The 12,791-nt window shown below is 47.7% G+C and overlaps 4 protein-coding genes across 4 annotated transcripts; all 4 read right to left on the bottom strand.

Moving 5' to 3' along the window:
* Window positions 1-80: 80 nt before the first annotated feature.
* N7489_001459 (glycoside hydrolase family 76 protein) lies at window positions 81-1,666 on the bottom strand (the record flags this gene model as incomplete). The annotated part of the gene is made up of 4 exons (XM_056707214.1): window positions 81-659; window positions 719-1,192; window positions 1,242-1,483; window positions 1,567-1,666. The coding sequence occupies 4 exons, from the start codon at window positions 1,664-1,666 to the stop codon at window positions 81-83; spliced, it is 1,395 nt and encodes a 464-aa protein (XP_056571516.1).
* Window positions 1,667-2,809: 1,143 nt separating this feature from the next.
* N7489_001458 (Amino acid transporter transmembrane) lies at window positions 2,810-4,433 on the bottom strand (the record flags this gene model as incomplete). Its single annotated transcript, XM_056707213.1, has 6 exons — window positions 2,810-2,899; window positions 2,957-3,654; window positions 3,705-4,036; window positions 4,090-4,162; window positions 4,269-4,275; window positions 4,320-4,433. The coding sequence occupies 6 exons, from the start codon at window positions 4,431-4,433 to the stop codon at window positions 2,810-2,812; spliced, it is 1,314 nt and encodes a 437-aa protein (XP_056571515.1).
* Window positions 4,434-7,372: 2,939 nt separating this feature from the next.
* On the bottom strand, window positions 7,373-9,697 carry N7489_001457 (uncharacterized protein; the record flags this gene model as incomplete). The annotated part of the gene is made up of 5 exons (XM_056707212.1): window positions 7,373-7,765; window positions 7,830-8,121; window positions 8,186-8,609; window positions 8,669-9,294; window positions 9,321-9,697. 5 exons carry the CDS (start codon window positions 9,695-9,697, stop codon window positions 7,373-7,375), a joined length of 2,112 nt encoding a protein of 703 aa, XP_056571514.1.
* An 899-nt stretch (window positions 9,698-10,596) lies between these two features.
* N7489_001456 (MFS transporter) lies at window positions 10,597-12,283 on the bottom strand (the record flags this gene model as incomplete). The annotated part of the gene is made up of 3 exons (XM_056707211.1): window positions 10,597-10,899; window positions 10,958-11,907; window positions 11,965-12,283. Coding segments are annotated over 3 exons (1,572 nt in total), but the record flags the coding sequence as incomplete, so codon positions are not given.
* Between the last annotated feature and the right edge of the window lie 508 nt (window positions 12,284-12,791).

Raw genomic sequence — 12,791 nt, 5'->3', positions numbered from 1 at the left:
TTATCAGGTACAAGTGAACAGAAAAAGAAGATCCTTATGTGAAGTCAATATATACAGCAGCCTGTAACCTTCGCCCCTGCTCAGGGGTCCATAAACAAAAATACCACCCCGCCTACCATAGCACCCACGAAAACCACTGCCAGGATCCCAGCTCCTGCTTTATCTGCTGTTGTAATAGGAGGCAACGCTGAAGATCCGGACCTCCCCCTAGTACCAGCATTCGGGTCGCTCGTACCGTTTCCACCTGTTGCCGTCGAGACTGGTTTGGAGGACGAGCCTAGAAACTTCAGCATAACAGCACTCATCATCTGACTACCACTGATTGCATTCTCCATCGAATTCTGTCCATCATACCCTCCGTACCAGCGGTTACCACAGAGGTCTTTGCCGTCACCGGTGCATGACTTTGCAGCACCCTCGGCTGAAACTTGTAGTCTGGGTAGAATCTTCTCCTTAAGCGAAGGGATGATCAATGCAATATCTGAAAGCCACGACACCGTAAGGCCTTTGAAAAGTGGGCCGTTTGCGTCTTTATAGCATTGACCCACAGCTTCGCACCGCCAGTCGGTGACCACACCTCCGTGTTCGGGTAGGAAAAATGTAGTGAACAATGAATCCAGTAGGTTGTTTGTGATATCAAGCCATTTAGTATCGTTCGTCTATATCGAGATTGGGTTAACAATAATAAACGGATGGGAGACAAAAGAACAATACTCACATAGGCATACATATACCCAGCACCAGAAAGATAGGTACCATAGTTGTATGTCCACCGGGTGTGGTCAGGCAACGTGCAGCCATTGGGGCCCCCAGTGCCTTGTCTGACACTATCTGCCACTGCCCATGTTTCATTATTGACCAGATTCACAGAGGTGGACCAGTCCCAGACTTTCTCAGCCCACGTAGCATACTCTTCCTCTTGGGTATACCAAGCGAGACGTGCTGCGAGCATAAAAAAGCCACCGTTTGACACCGCGTTCTTCATGGTATAGCCACTTTGCCAGATTTCCTTCTGCCAGCGAAGGCCACCGCCGCAAATAGTCGTGTCCCACCCCTTCCCGTCCGGTGATTTCTGGTCATTGAAAACGCCTATTGCAAGGGTGAGCCAGGTGTCTCCACTTGGACGATTCGGGAATTTATATTCTGCTGCAGTGATCGCCGCTAGACCCCAGAACATTTGATCGTCATTCCCCTATAGAATGGTCAGGATGTTGACGGCATATCCTCAAATGGACACTTACCACTCCTATCGCCCAGGAAGGCATGTAATCTCCGCCCGCACCCCCCTGGTGTTGTAACCCGATGCTGACATCCTCGTTATAGGTTGTGTCGTTCGTAGCATGCCAATAATTGAGACATGCCAGGAACAAAGCAGCTCCTGTCCACCAGGACCTTGAGATGAAGCCTGGATTGTCTGTCCCGTTTTGTTTGTACCAGGTCATCATGTTGTAGGTGGCGGTGCTCCCGGCATCTTTGATCGATTCTACTCATTGAGAAAGCAATGTAATTAGCAATTCAGCCTTCGAAATGAGAGGAGAACATATATCCCCGCATCCAGTCTCTTACCCTGACTGTTAACATCGAGGTCGAGCGCATAGACATGGCCGATAAACGGTAGAATGCGCAAAGCCACTATGGCCATGTGCCCAGCGCCTTTGAACCTCATTGTCCTCCGGGTGATCGCAACCGCCGAGAGTAGCCAAGGGACCAAGGTTCTTGGCCGATGCAATGTTGTTTAATACAAAGATTTTGTCAGAGACTGGATAAAGAAATGTTTCGGCCTGGAAGCGAACAGACGGATCACGAAGCCGATTTAATTGGAGTAACTGAAGGAAGTGGGACCACTGAAATGGGGCCAAACCCTCGGGATGTGTTTCAGCCGATTGATTCGTTAACTCCGTTAGAATGTTGTATACGGATACGGGGGCTTTGGAGGCTCCTATCATGTCGCACACAGTCAGCCCCCAAAACTTCGAAAGTGTTGTCCCCACGGCCTCGCTGAGCGACCCTCCCCCGGATGCGCCGGCTCCCCCCGCGTGACCGTCACGTTTTTCATCGTCTCCCTTTCGTTCTTTTGTCTAATGCGACAGCAAATCCGACATAAAAAAATCCGCATTCATGCAGGGTGTAAGCGCTTCAGGGTCGAGGTCCACCCTTGGCCCACGGGCCCAATGCCAGCCAAGACAAGGCCCACGGGCGGCCCGGATGTGCCCGTGGCCACGTCCCTTGGCGGCAAATCAGGGACACTTCCACATCAGGTGATCTGGTCAAATGGCGAAGTCGAGTTGCCCAGACAATATATATATTCTAGCCCCGAACTACTGGTCTCTACTGGTCTCCAATTTTCTGCGTGTAAACCCTCAGTCAATTGACGGAGTCGGTTAAATACAAGACTAGAGTAGAGAGAAGACAAAGATGTGAACAATATCAGTATATAGATGATGATGATGATCTAACTCGCTACCATGAAGCTGCTTCTATATAATTCCATGGTGCAAAGAAACAAAAGACGTAGATACATCTAGTAGAAATCAAGCAGAGGAAGATCTGTCACGCACGGCATGAAGGCAAAGGCATAAACTGCATCTGTCATTGATGCATCATTAATTAATATATTTCACTGCCGAGTCAATGGTGGCACGTATTTGGAAAAAATAAAAAAATAAAAAAATGTTGGTTGTGAATCATTGTATAACATCGAATACTATAAACAATGCATTTCAGGAAGTAATTGTACACTTGAAATCTAACGTAGCCATGCAATATACATAAGGATATTCCGCAAAATACCAGGACGCAGAAGAGTCGTTTAGGCATTGTTTGCGCAGGAGAACGGTTTGTGTGCATTCTGCGCATTGATCCGAATGCTCGTTCCAGTGGCCCAGAGACCCATTCCACACTGTAATTGTTAGTATCAGAGTATCGTAGACCAGAAGGTATGGGGTAAGGGACTCACAATCAGGCAACACAGGGCAACAAGGAAGATATTGAGTGCAGTCAAGGCCATCTTCCGTTTGCTTGAGAGGTACTGTCCGCGGTTCATCTTCAACCAGAAGAGGCCCTCCAGACCGAACGAAAACCAGCTGCAGAACGCCGCTGCGATCATATTGAGCAGATCGTTGAACACAGGGATCGCGTTTGCAATCAACCATGCGATAACCCACATGATGAAAGTGATCAGTACCCAGCTGCCGTATGAACGGAAAGATCTCTCGCTCATCATATGGGTGCCACGGAACATCCGCACATAGATGCACTTCGCGCCGACGTGGCAAATGACCACTCCAGCAATGACGATCGTGCCGATAGAGATGCCGAATGCGATTTTCGAAACGAGTTCGCTTGCACTCAGCAGGGCGGGGCTGAGGACATTCGGTCCGGCGTATCGGTAGATCACGATGGCAGTAACGAGATACAGCGATGTGTCCGTTACTTGGAAGGCAATCAGCGCCTTAGGGTAGTCTCTTGGATCTGCCAGCTCGGACTGGAAGCTGAAGAATGACATATGGCCGGAATAAGCAAGGACAATGTTAAGAGTCGCGGAGAAGCCGTTCATCAGAGTTGGATGGGTAATAGCGTATGTCCTGGGATCCGGCATTTCAATTCCAATAGCGATCATGGTAATCATCACCGCGGTGAAGATTGATAGCGAGGCTAGTACTTGTTAGTTTGGTTTTCTACATCAGAAAGGAGTTCGGTCATACAAATAATCCCCAGATACGAAACCTCCTCCAGGCGCCTTGACAGGGTCAGGACGAAGCAGAGGATGGTCCCCACCACAGAGAAAACGATGGTACACGTCCCGTGGTTAGTAAGAGTGTTCATCATGATAGAGAATGTCAAGACATGAGCACCCATAAGGAAGATAAAACAGAGAACCTGGGCAACATTCGTGATCTCACGACACCAAGGGCCGCCTAAGATCTCTGCAGCATCTGCCATGTTGTGGACCTGAGGGTATCGCAATTTGAATTGGCCGACAACATATCCGGTGTAGGTCGTCAATGCTCCAATTCCAACAATAATGATACAGCCACTGCCAGGGTTAGCACGGGTTCATAGTCAAGAAGAAGTTCCTATCAGACGTACGGGACCAAACCCAAGACTGCCATTGATGACGGGAGGGAAAGAACTCCCAGTGAGACAGACTGGGCAATCATCACTATTGGACGGTTAGCTGTAGTCCACGATTGATTAGTCCAATTGGGGTATATGTACAAATTGCACAGTTCCTGAACAAGATTGATTAGCTTTCTGCACTGGCTTACTGCGAAACTGCAAGTGTAGACTTACCACCACTTCATAGTCCTGTAACGTACTCCGCCAACCTCTTCTCCGGCAAAGGGGTCTTGTGACGACTTCTCTAGCTCCATGTCTTTCTCCATGTCTTTCTCCATATCCTTTGCCATGTCTCTTTCCGTATCTCTCTCCATGTTGGTATTGTTAAGAGTTGGTTGCAACTTGAAGTTGACTCATTGAGCATCGACAATCCCGAGGTCTGGAGAAATCTCTGTTTGCCGCGGCCCCACTATTTCCTTGTCTGGGGAAGACAACTACGAGACGGACAGAGGGAAGCAATGATAGAACGACGCAGAGAAAGCCGAGAATTTGAGCGGAATATGCGGGATATCGGCCGAAATGATCGTTTGATCAATTGATTATTCACGCCTGCCGGCGGAGGGAGGACTGTGTGTTACAGGCATTATTTGGCCCTGTGTCTGAATAGTGTCTCTGTATCACAAGACATAAGACATATAAGAAGATATCCCCCGGATTCTCATTTCTTCCCCGCATTAGGTGGAGTGTATCTGGGACAAGTAAGACTCAAATCTTACCTATAAAAAGTCTTGTTGGTGTCTTCGATTGAGCACGGAACAGAATCTCCTGTTCCGTTCCTGTTCCGGGCCCACTCTTCGTGTCCGAAGCTGGAAAAGCTCTTTACCGCAAAATCTGCTGACTAGAACTGGGGATTCAGTCCTTATATTAAGAATGCTTTCTTTGTGTTTTATGCTATTTAATATTAGACAGGGAACCATTCAATTTTTCTCATCTTTCATCGTGATATTCGAAGCCAATTCAGCCGATCCCCCCGGAAGCGGATATACCCTTCCGTGTTCCGTGTTCCGCCCTTTAGTACTTTTCATCTTGTTTCTTCTTTGTCTGCTAATGTTATCGTAGTTCTATGGAATAAGGTTGGCGGCGAAGCTGATCATAATATATCACTGGCTTTTTGCTCACCGGAATCGTAGTCAAAATCACAGGCAACATTTGAAACTAGGTTATGCTACCAATCCATAAGCATTGAAAGCTGGAAGGGGAAAAGTTCCCTCATTACGACTGCCGGGGGTTTTTCCACCCTATAATAGTCATTTCACAGATACCCTTTCTAAAAATACTGGTCTTTTGGTCTAGTGTGTAACTCGCCAGGCTAGGGGCAGGTTGTAACAATTATCTCTTTATAATTGATCTCGAGCACCAGTAACGTCGTAGATACGTTAACGAAGCCTTCAGGAAGAGAAGCATGATCATGGTTTTTGATATGACGAGAATACATCGGTTATTTACAATTGGAGATTTACAGCATTCCTAACCATGAAGAATGTATACAATTTCTATATATTGGTAGGAGAGAACGGTAGATGCATAAAACTCGAAGCTTTCCATAAATTGTTCTTTGGGCCGAGTAAAAACCTGCGAGGGATTGCCTACCATTCCATACATCATCAAGAATCTAATAATATCACCGGTACTAGGCCTTGTGATGTAGAATACGGGTTACTATGTTATTCTTGCCCATGTTTATTACCTGTCAGAGCGAGAGAGTAAGGTTCTTAAGGATGAGCCATCCGTGGGGCCCTGCCACATCAACCTAGTAAAGCCGCAAAACCGTACGTATAAGTATTCCCCTTAAATGGTGCTGGAACTAATTCTGAAAGCGCATGATTGACAGTTGAAAATCCAACAATATCGCATCATTGAACTTTACCCAAAGACAAGGAAGAAAGATCAATGGATTTGCGCCTCTGACAGGGGGCTGAGTTCAACCGTGCAACTTGCTCGATCTGGCCTCGGACCACTCTGCCCAAATGATTTCACAAACCCTGTGATTGCAGATCCGGCGAACCCATCCTGTTTATACAGACTCTCAGATGGCCCGCTTTCTCTAAGCCAGGGTTGGCAGACGTCTCGTATTAGAACACGCCATAATGAAATACTCATAGTTTACCTTAGACCGGAAACAACGAAGATGGCCACGAAATCCCATTTCCGATAAGGTCTACTCGGAAGATCTTACCGAGAAGCAACACTCTGAATTTGGGAAGAGCAGAGAGAAGAAAGATTTGCATTCAGATACCTACTTGATGACCAGCCGTATTCTCCATACGAGAGACCTAACCGATTTGCTCATTGTTAGTTCAACTCGATCCTTGCGTAACGAGAAACAGAAACCTGTCACCAGAGCTTACTTGCTGCCAGTAAATACCATTGATAGATACATAGTCTGAAAAAGGGATCTTGTGGACCAAAGATCATCTACTAGTAGGCGGCTCTTGGAAAGCCAAGTATAGCTTCTGTAGGTCCGAGTCCCTCTGCAGCAACACCTCAGCTTTATCGCACTCCACAAGTTCCCCATGCTTGAGCAAAATCACCCAGTCGAACCAATGAATAAAACGATGCCGACGTACCACCGATATGATAGTTTGCTGAGAGAATTCCTTCTCGATAATGTCCTGCATGATTGCCTCCGTTTCCCAATCGACGCTGACACAAGAAAACCATTAGTTTCTATTTTAATAGTTACTTGATTCCATGGGATACAGCGCCAAATTATGTAGAAACACCAAGATAGCTAGCTACCTCTAGGACTGACTCGGAGCAACCGCACTCAATTGCCTATTTAGGAAAGATCTGTTGTTGAACTCCGAAAGATGCATAACCTCTTTATTCCGATCAAATACTTTTATCAACGTAATGACTTTGCCTTAGAGATAAGGTCTTTTGATTCTAGGCCCCGCCAACAGGTCGCGGGTTGAGGTTTACATAGCACCTTTCCAGTTTGCAGGTTTTGCCAAGGCCTATAGCGACTATGTTTTCTCCGAGATGTCTATGTACTATGCACGTACTATGCACGCTAAATCGGAAGGCCTACAGCATTATTGTGTCAGAGAAGTTGGCGATGTCGATATTCACAGCGGCCCTTCTACCATATACAGCTATGTACGTAATGATCAATGAGTTCGGAAAAAGGCACGCATTATATACAGGATTAATTCCCTATGGAATCCGCATGGACAGTAGTGCTCACCGCGCGGCGGAAGAGATCAGAGAATAGATTATAGAAAATTTTCAGCCTTCTATTGTTGTGTAAAAGTCAGGTGAAATTTAACAAAGGGTCCTGAGTGCAGTGGATATTGTCAAACCACGCTATGAAATCAAAATTACCGTCCAAATCACAACCGTCGTACCAATCTTTAGATAAATCAATATCCGGAGTCAAGGGAGCCGGCTGGGGATATTCGGGGGAAAGAATCCGATCGAGTACCCGACGAATAAATCTCGCCCCTTGTTGAGCAATCTCATAACTACCTTCATGTGGACGCACCAGCGAGGTCAGATGGGAGACAAACAGAATCAGCTTTTGGATAGTAAGTAGACGAAAGTTGGCCGGTAACGGCGCTGGTGATGAATTCGATATCTGAGAGCTTTGCCCCGAGAGCAGGTTCGAAGTTAGGATGCCTGCAGCAGGAAGACCAATGTAGCATAACTAGAGAAAAATGATGTTATAAGAGAGGTCCTATATCAGTATTGTTGGGGCAGAGCAGTCTTACATCCCACGACATATTTGCCAGCAAGTGAGCAGACCGGGTGTGCATGGCAATGATGTCTAATAGCGTGGTCACTATCTCCAGGGAGCTTTCAATAAGACCTTGTGAGTTTATGCCAAGACGCTTTAGCAAGATCCGATGTAGCAGAAACTCCTGGTACGTAAATTCTATATGAGCGAAGGCGCGGCCCTCGTCTCGTGTAGAATTGTAAGCACCCGCTGCAGCGTCCTCGGGAGACCAGTGCATAAATGACGGAAGGTCTCGTTGCGTTTGACGGGATTCCTGAATCAACACTCTGTATAGTTCCTTGTAGTCAGTCCCTGATATGAACATAATTTTGGAATCTATAAGACACGAACTCAACTCTGGCTGGAATATGCTGAGTTGTAGGGCTCAAAGACAACTCTAGGATACTTTCTCGCAACAAGCTCGTTAGTAGCACGACGCGAAGCCTAACGCCAACGGTCAAATTTCCTTCGGTGTTCCAACCATTCGCGTCGAGATTCTGTAGTGCCCTCTCTCCTTCGCTTCGTGAGAGGACTATCGTCTCATAACTTATATCCAGGGGAGGCAGAATACTACAGTATCGAGAGCATATCCGAGGAGGCCGCCCTAAGGAGGTCGCCAGCTCCTTATCAATTGCGTATGCGCACACCATGACTCGCTTTCGGATCTCCACTAAGATGAACGGAAGGTCTCCTTCGAAGTCTTTATCGGATTGATGTAAACCGAATGCGTATACGATGGTAGATAGATATCCAAGCTTTTGCCAGACCCTATAGTCTATCCAAGTTTTAGCCATTTTCTCTCTTTTCTAAAGGGCGGTATCAAAGGGTGATTACCGCTGTCGCCAAACATCGAACTCAAGAGGACTATTTGCTGGGTCGTAAACCAGCAAAAGGGATCGCTAGTCGTTCCAGCGCTACTGCAGAATTGGCAGCAAATCTCACCAACAGCGGTGGCGATATTTCTGAGTTGGCTCTTTTCAAGCTTCCAGGGGTTGCGATGCGTGAAGATCGGGTCATCATCGGGTGTATGGAATAATGCTGTCCCTAATAGGGCGAAGACAAGTCCGATTGTCTCCCATCTCCCCGTTATTGAATCGAAATACTCTGAGAAATTCATTGTTGAATGAGTCTGGATATCTTCGGATGTGTTGACAAATATTTGACGGGACAATGTGGCTAGCGATGCATGCGTATCCTGAGAGTTGCGGACTGCGCAATCATACATTTGCTCCATAGAATTGCACAAGGCGCGAGTCAAAGGAGGGCCTAGAAACCATCCTGGGGATATCTTGTTCTTTAATTCAATGATCTCATGGAACCAATGGATCTTTTGCAGGTGTGATAGAATCTGAACTCCTAGCAGCACCTGATTGGAGTTGCTTGGTGGATATGTAGCTGTTGGTACTGTCGCTGCTGGCAGACTGCCTGGCTCTTCGACACGCAGGGTGTCTTCGTACTCCCTGAAAATATCTTGGGGGAGACCAACCCTAGAATTCCAGGCCCCAGAGTCTGTTTCTCCTTTGCAGTCCATTGCACGATATGCTGATCGCGTAATGTATTCCCCGCATCTGTAGCCGGTGGAAAATCTGACTGCGGGCTAGGCGCGGCTGTGCTGGAGATCGTTTGATCCACTCGAAAAACCAATTGATTGTCCGGGCGCTGTTGCCTCTTGGATCGCCGGGAGACCACCCTGGAGGCGCGTGCGCGCGGCTGAGTTAGTGGAGCGGGATGATAGAAGCAGCGTTCGGCCTGGCCATGACAGAGACATCGACCACAGACGGGACTTTGATGGTCGCATCGTAATTTGGACTTTCGGCAAGGCTCGCATGATGACAGCTGCCCATTTCGACGAGGTGTTGCCATTTTCACTGACTGCATTTGTTTGTACGGAGTAAGATAGAAGCCTGGCTATAATCCGGTGACGCAATGCTGATAAGACACAGTCTAGGGTTTGAGGATATTAAAGAGGAGGAGGTACTAATGCTTTTGCTGAAGCCGGACCTCAGCATTAAATTTCCTATTTTGGGGAAATCCAACCGGAACTCCGATTGGACAGTGAAACAACACCGCTAGTGCCAGCGGTCATGGATGTGGCCAAAGACCTTCTTCGCTAAGTGACAGAAATCTGTCTGTACAACATGTATGGGTAACCTCAGTGGTATTCAACTCTCTGCTAACTAACAAAAATAACAGAACCGCAAATTTAAACAATCAGGGTGAGGTTTCGCAAGCTAGCGTGGAAGAAGAGTTCTTCGCTTATTTTAGTGGAGGCTTCAAAGCGAGTAAATTCGGATTAGAAGGTGTCAAACAATTGCTCATCTCCATAATACGTGTATTTTTTAACTGAAGGGGGCAGGTCCTTGAGCAAGCTGCCATCAAAGTCGAGGTCGTAGCTGACCTGTGGCTTCGCCATCTCGGTGACGCTGTGCGAATACACTTGCCACCCCGTTGAATATATCTATCTGTATATAAATACATACGTAGTTTACTTTTACCATCGGGTTGGATCCGAACGAAATTGGCATAAACACCACTGTTCCTGAATATGTTACTTATTAATGAAGATGACACTTTACCATAGGCGGCCACGGGCGTAGGTAGCACCGTAGTAATCACTTCTCAGTTTTCATCTTATAATCCTCCCTCCTCTTACATGCGTAGCCAAACACAAACAACGAAATTAAGTGCAGCCAGTAGCCGGGTGGCAACCCTTCATCCTAGTAATGATCAGGCTCCCTATCCCTCATCTTCCACAGAAACCCCTACTCATTCCCTAGCGTAGCCTTCATCTGCCGACTCCATTCATCCCGCTTGATCCGCAGAAGGATCAACGGGACCCCACTGAGCAGACAGAATAAACAGACCGCCGTGAACGACCAACCCGTCCCAATCGCATCAAATAACGGCTGCGCAATGATCGCACTCACGCATGACAGACTGTTTCGCATGAGGTTATTCACCGCGACGCCGATGGTGGAGTTCTTCGGTGTAAATTCTGTCAGCATTGTCATGGTGACGTTGGTGAGAATCATTCCGCCAAACCCGTAGAAGAAGTTTCCGAGGAGCTATAAAGTAGATCAGTCCCCGCTTGAAGCCTGAAGACGATGAAATTAATGAACTTACCGGGACCAGCCAGAACTCATGTTTGTCAGCGGCCCATCCCCACCATAACAGCGCCCCGGGGAAGAGAATGCCCCCAAGGAGGCAGTTCTCGCCCAGACGATCGACCGGGTGGAGGATCAACTCCCCCTTATCATTGTATCGGCCCTCCTTTCGAGCGGTGCGCGCCATGATATAATCCTGCCAGCGGCCCCCAATAATTGCACCGAAGAGTAGGCCCAGGCCCCCAGGAATATAAGCCACACCGACAATGATAGAGCTCCAAGAGTATGGTGGCAGGGCGAAGGTGTCTTCAATGGAAACGCAGATGAGATAGTACGTAGCGAAGACGATGCTGGTGTAATAGACCGTAATCAGGATAGGAGGGTATTGGAGGAGCTTGGCGGCTTCCATGGGCTTTAGGAGGAAGTAGAGGGCCTTCTTGCCGGGACTGGTCGCGTCGTTTCGCTGCTCATGGCGGTTCTCTTCGAGGTTGTTGGCTGTCTCTGGCATGAGGAGGACCATAACAGTAAACACGACCCAGCCATAGATGACCATGAACCACTGTGTGCTGCGCCAACTCCAACGCATCGTGAGTGCCCCGCCGATAATAGGGGCAAACATGGGCCCTAGCATGGGACCTAGCATGAACGCACCCATGGCCTTGCCGCGATCTTGCGTTTCGAATATGTCTGAGATGGTCCCGGCACTGACGGCTTGAAGGGACGCACTGGATGCGCTTCCAAGGAGTCGCATGACGACAAACATGCTGATGTTGGGGCTGATAGCAGCCAGAATGTTGAAAATCCCAAGGAAGAAGAATGAGGATATGTATACCAGACGACGGCCATAGAGCTCAGCGAGGTATGACCACCACAAGGGTGTGAATGCAACAGAGAGTGAGCCAAAAGCGATAGACAAGTTGACCACCGACACGGTGGTATGCATATCCTCGGCGATCTCTATGAGGCAGGCTGTTTGAAATCCAACATATCAGCTTCTTGTTCTGGCTGGGGAAGAGGAGGCCTTACGAAACAAAACACCACTACTCAGCGGAACCACCAACCCTCCCATCGCCACAATGAAGGTCAAACCCCACTTCATCCCCGGGGCATACTGCCTCGGATCCTGCAAGGCTGGAACAAAACATAACCACGGAAGAAATCCTCTACGAACGTGTTCCAAACCATGAGGCTCAATTTCTTGCTTGGTTCCGAGTTCTGCATTGGTATTATCTTGCATGAGCTTTTCGGGCGAGTCTGTTTCATACTCTGGCATTGTCCCTGTGCTTCTTGGGGATTGCATCGTGGATTCGTGGTGAACGCTGCTGATGTCTCGGGTGTATTGTTTCTATGCGTAAGAGACATGCAGATCTGTGGATTTAAATGCCCCTATCACGTCTTCTGGCAAGCAGATATATACATACGTATTCAGAATCATCGACGGTACAATGTATATGATTATGATCCACCTCGGCCGAGGGTGTGGGGCCTCCCGCCTCGTACGAGACCCACGCCTCGTCCGGTCAAATTAGGAGAGCGCAAACCTTCCAAGGCTAACTAGATTGAGGTGATTCCAAGATTAACACACAGAGTAACCTTGGTTAGGTAGCTACCTACCCTTGTGGAAATAATCGAGGCACCTAAATCTACCTGAAAATGACCCATACCCATACCCTATCTCATACGAGCAATGCAGATCCGAAGTGACAGCGCAAAAAGCAGGATGAAATTACTACTCGTTTGGAATATGGATCACGATCAAGGTACAATTTATGGGTACTGCGTAGAGTATGGATCCTCATCCACGAGCGAACTACGATATTCTAATTGTACGGAGTTATTCCAGCTAATTTATG

This window comes from Penicillium chrysogenum (assembly GCF_028827035.1).
Source record: "Penicillium chrysogenum strain IBT 35668 chromosome Unknown utg000001l_segment0_segment0, whole genome shotgun sequence".
NCBI lineage: Eukaryota > Fungi > Ascomycota > Eurotiomycetes > Eurotiales > Aspergillaceae > Penicillium > Penicillium chrysogenum.
This window is presented reverse-complemented; position numbering and strand designations above follow the sequence as displayed.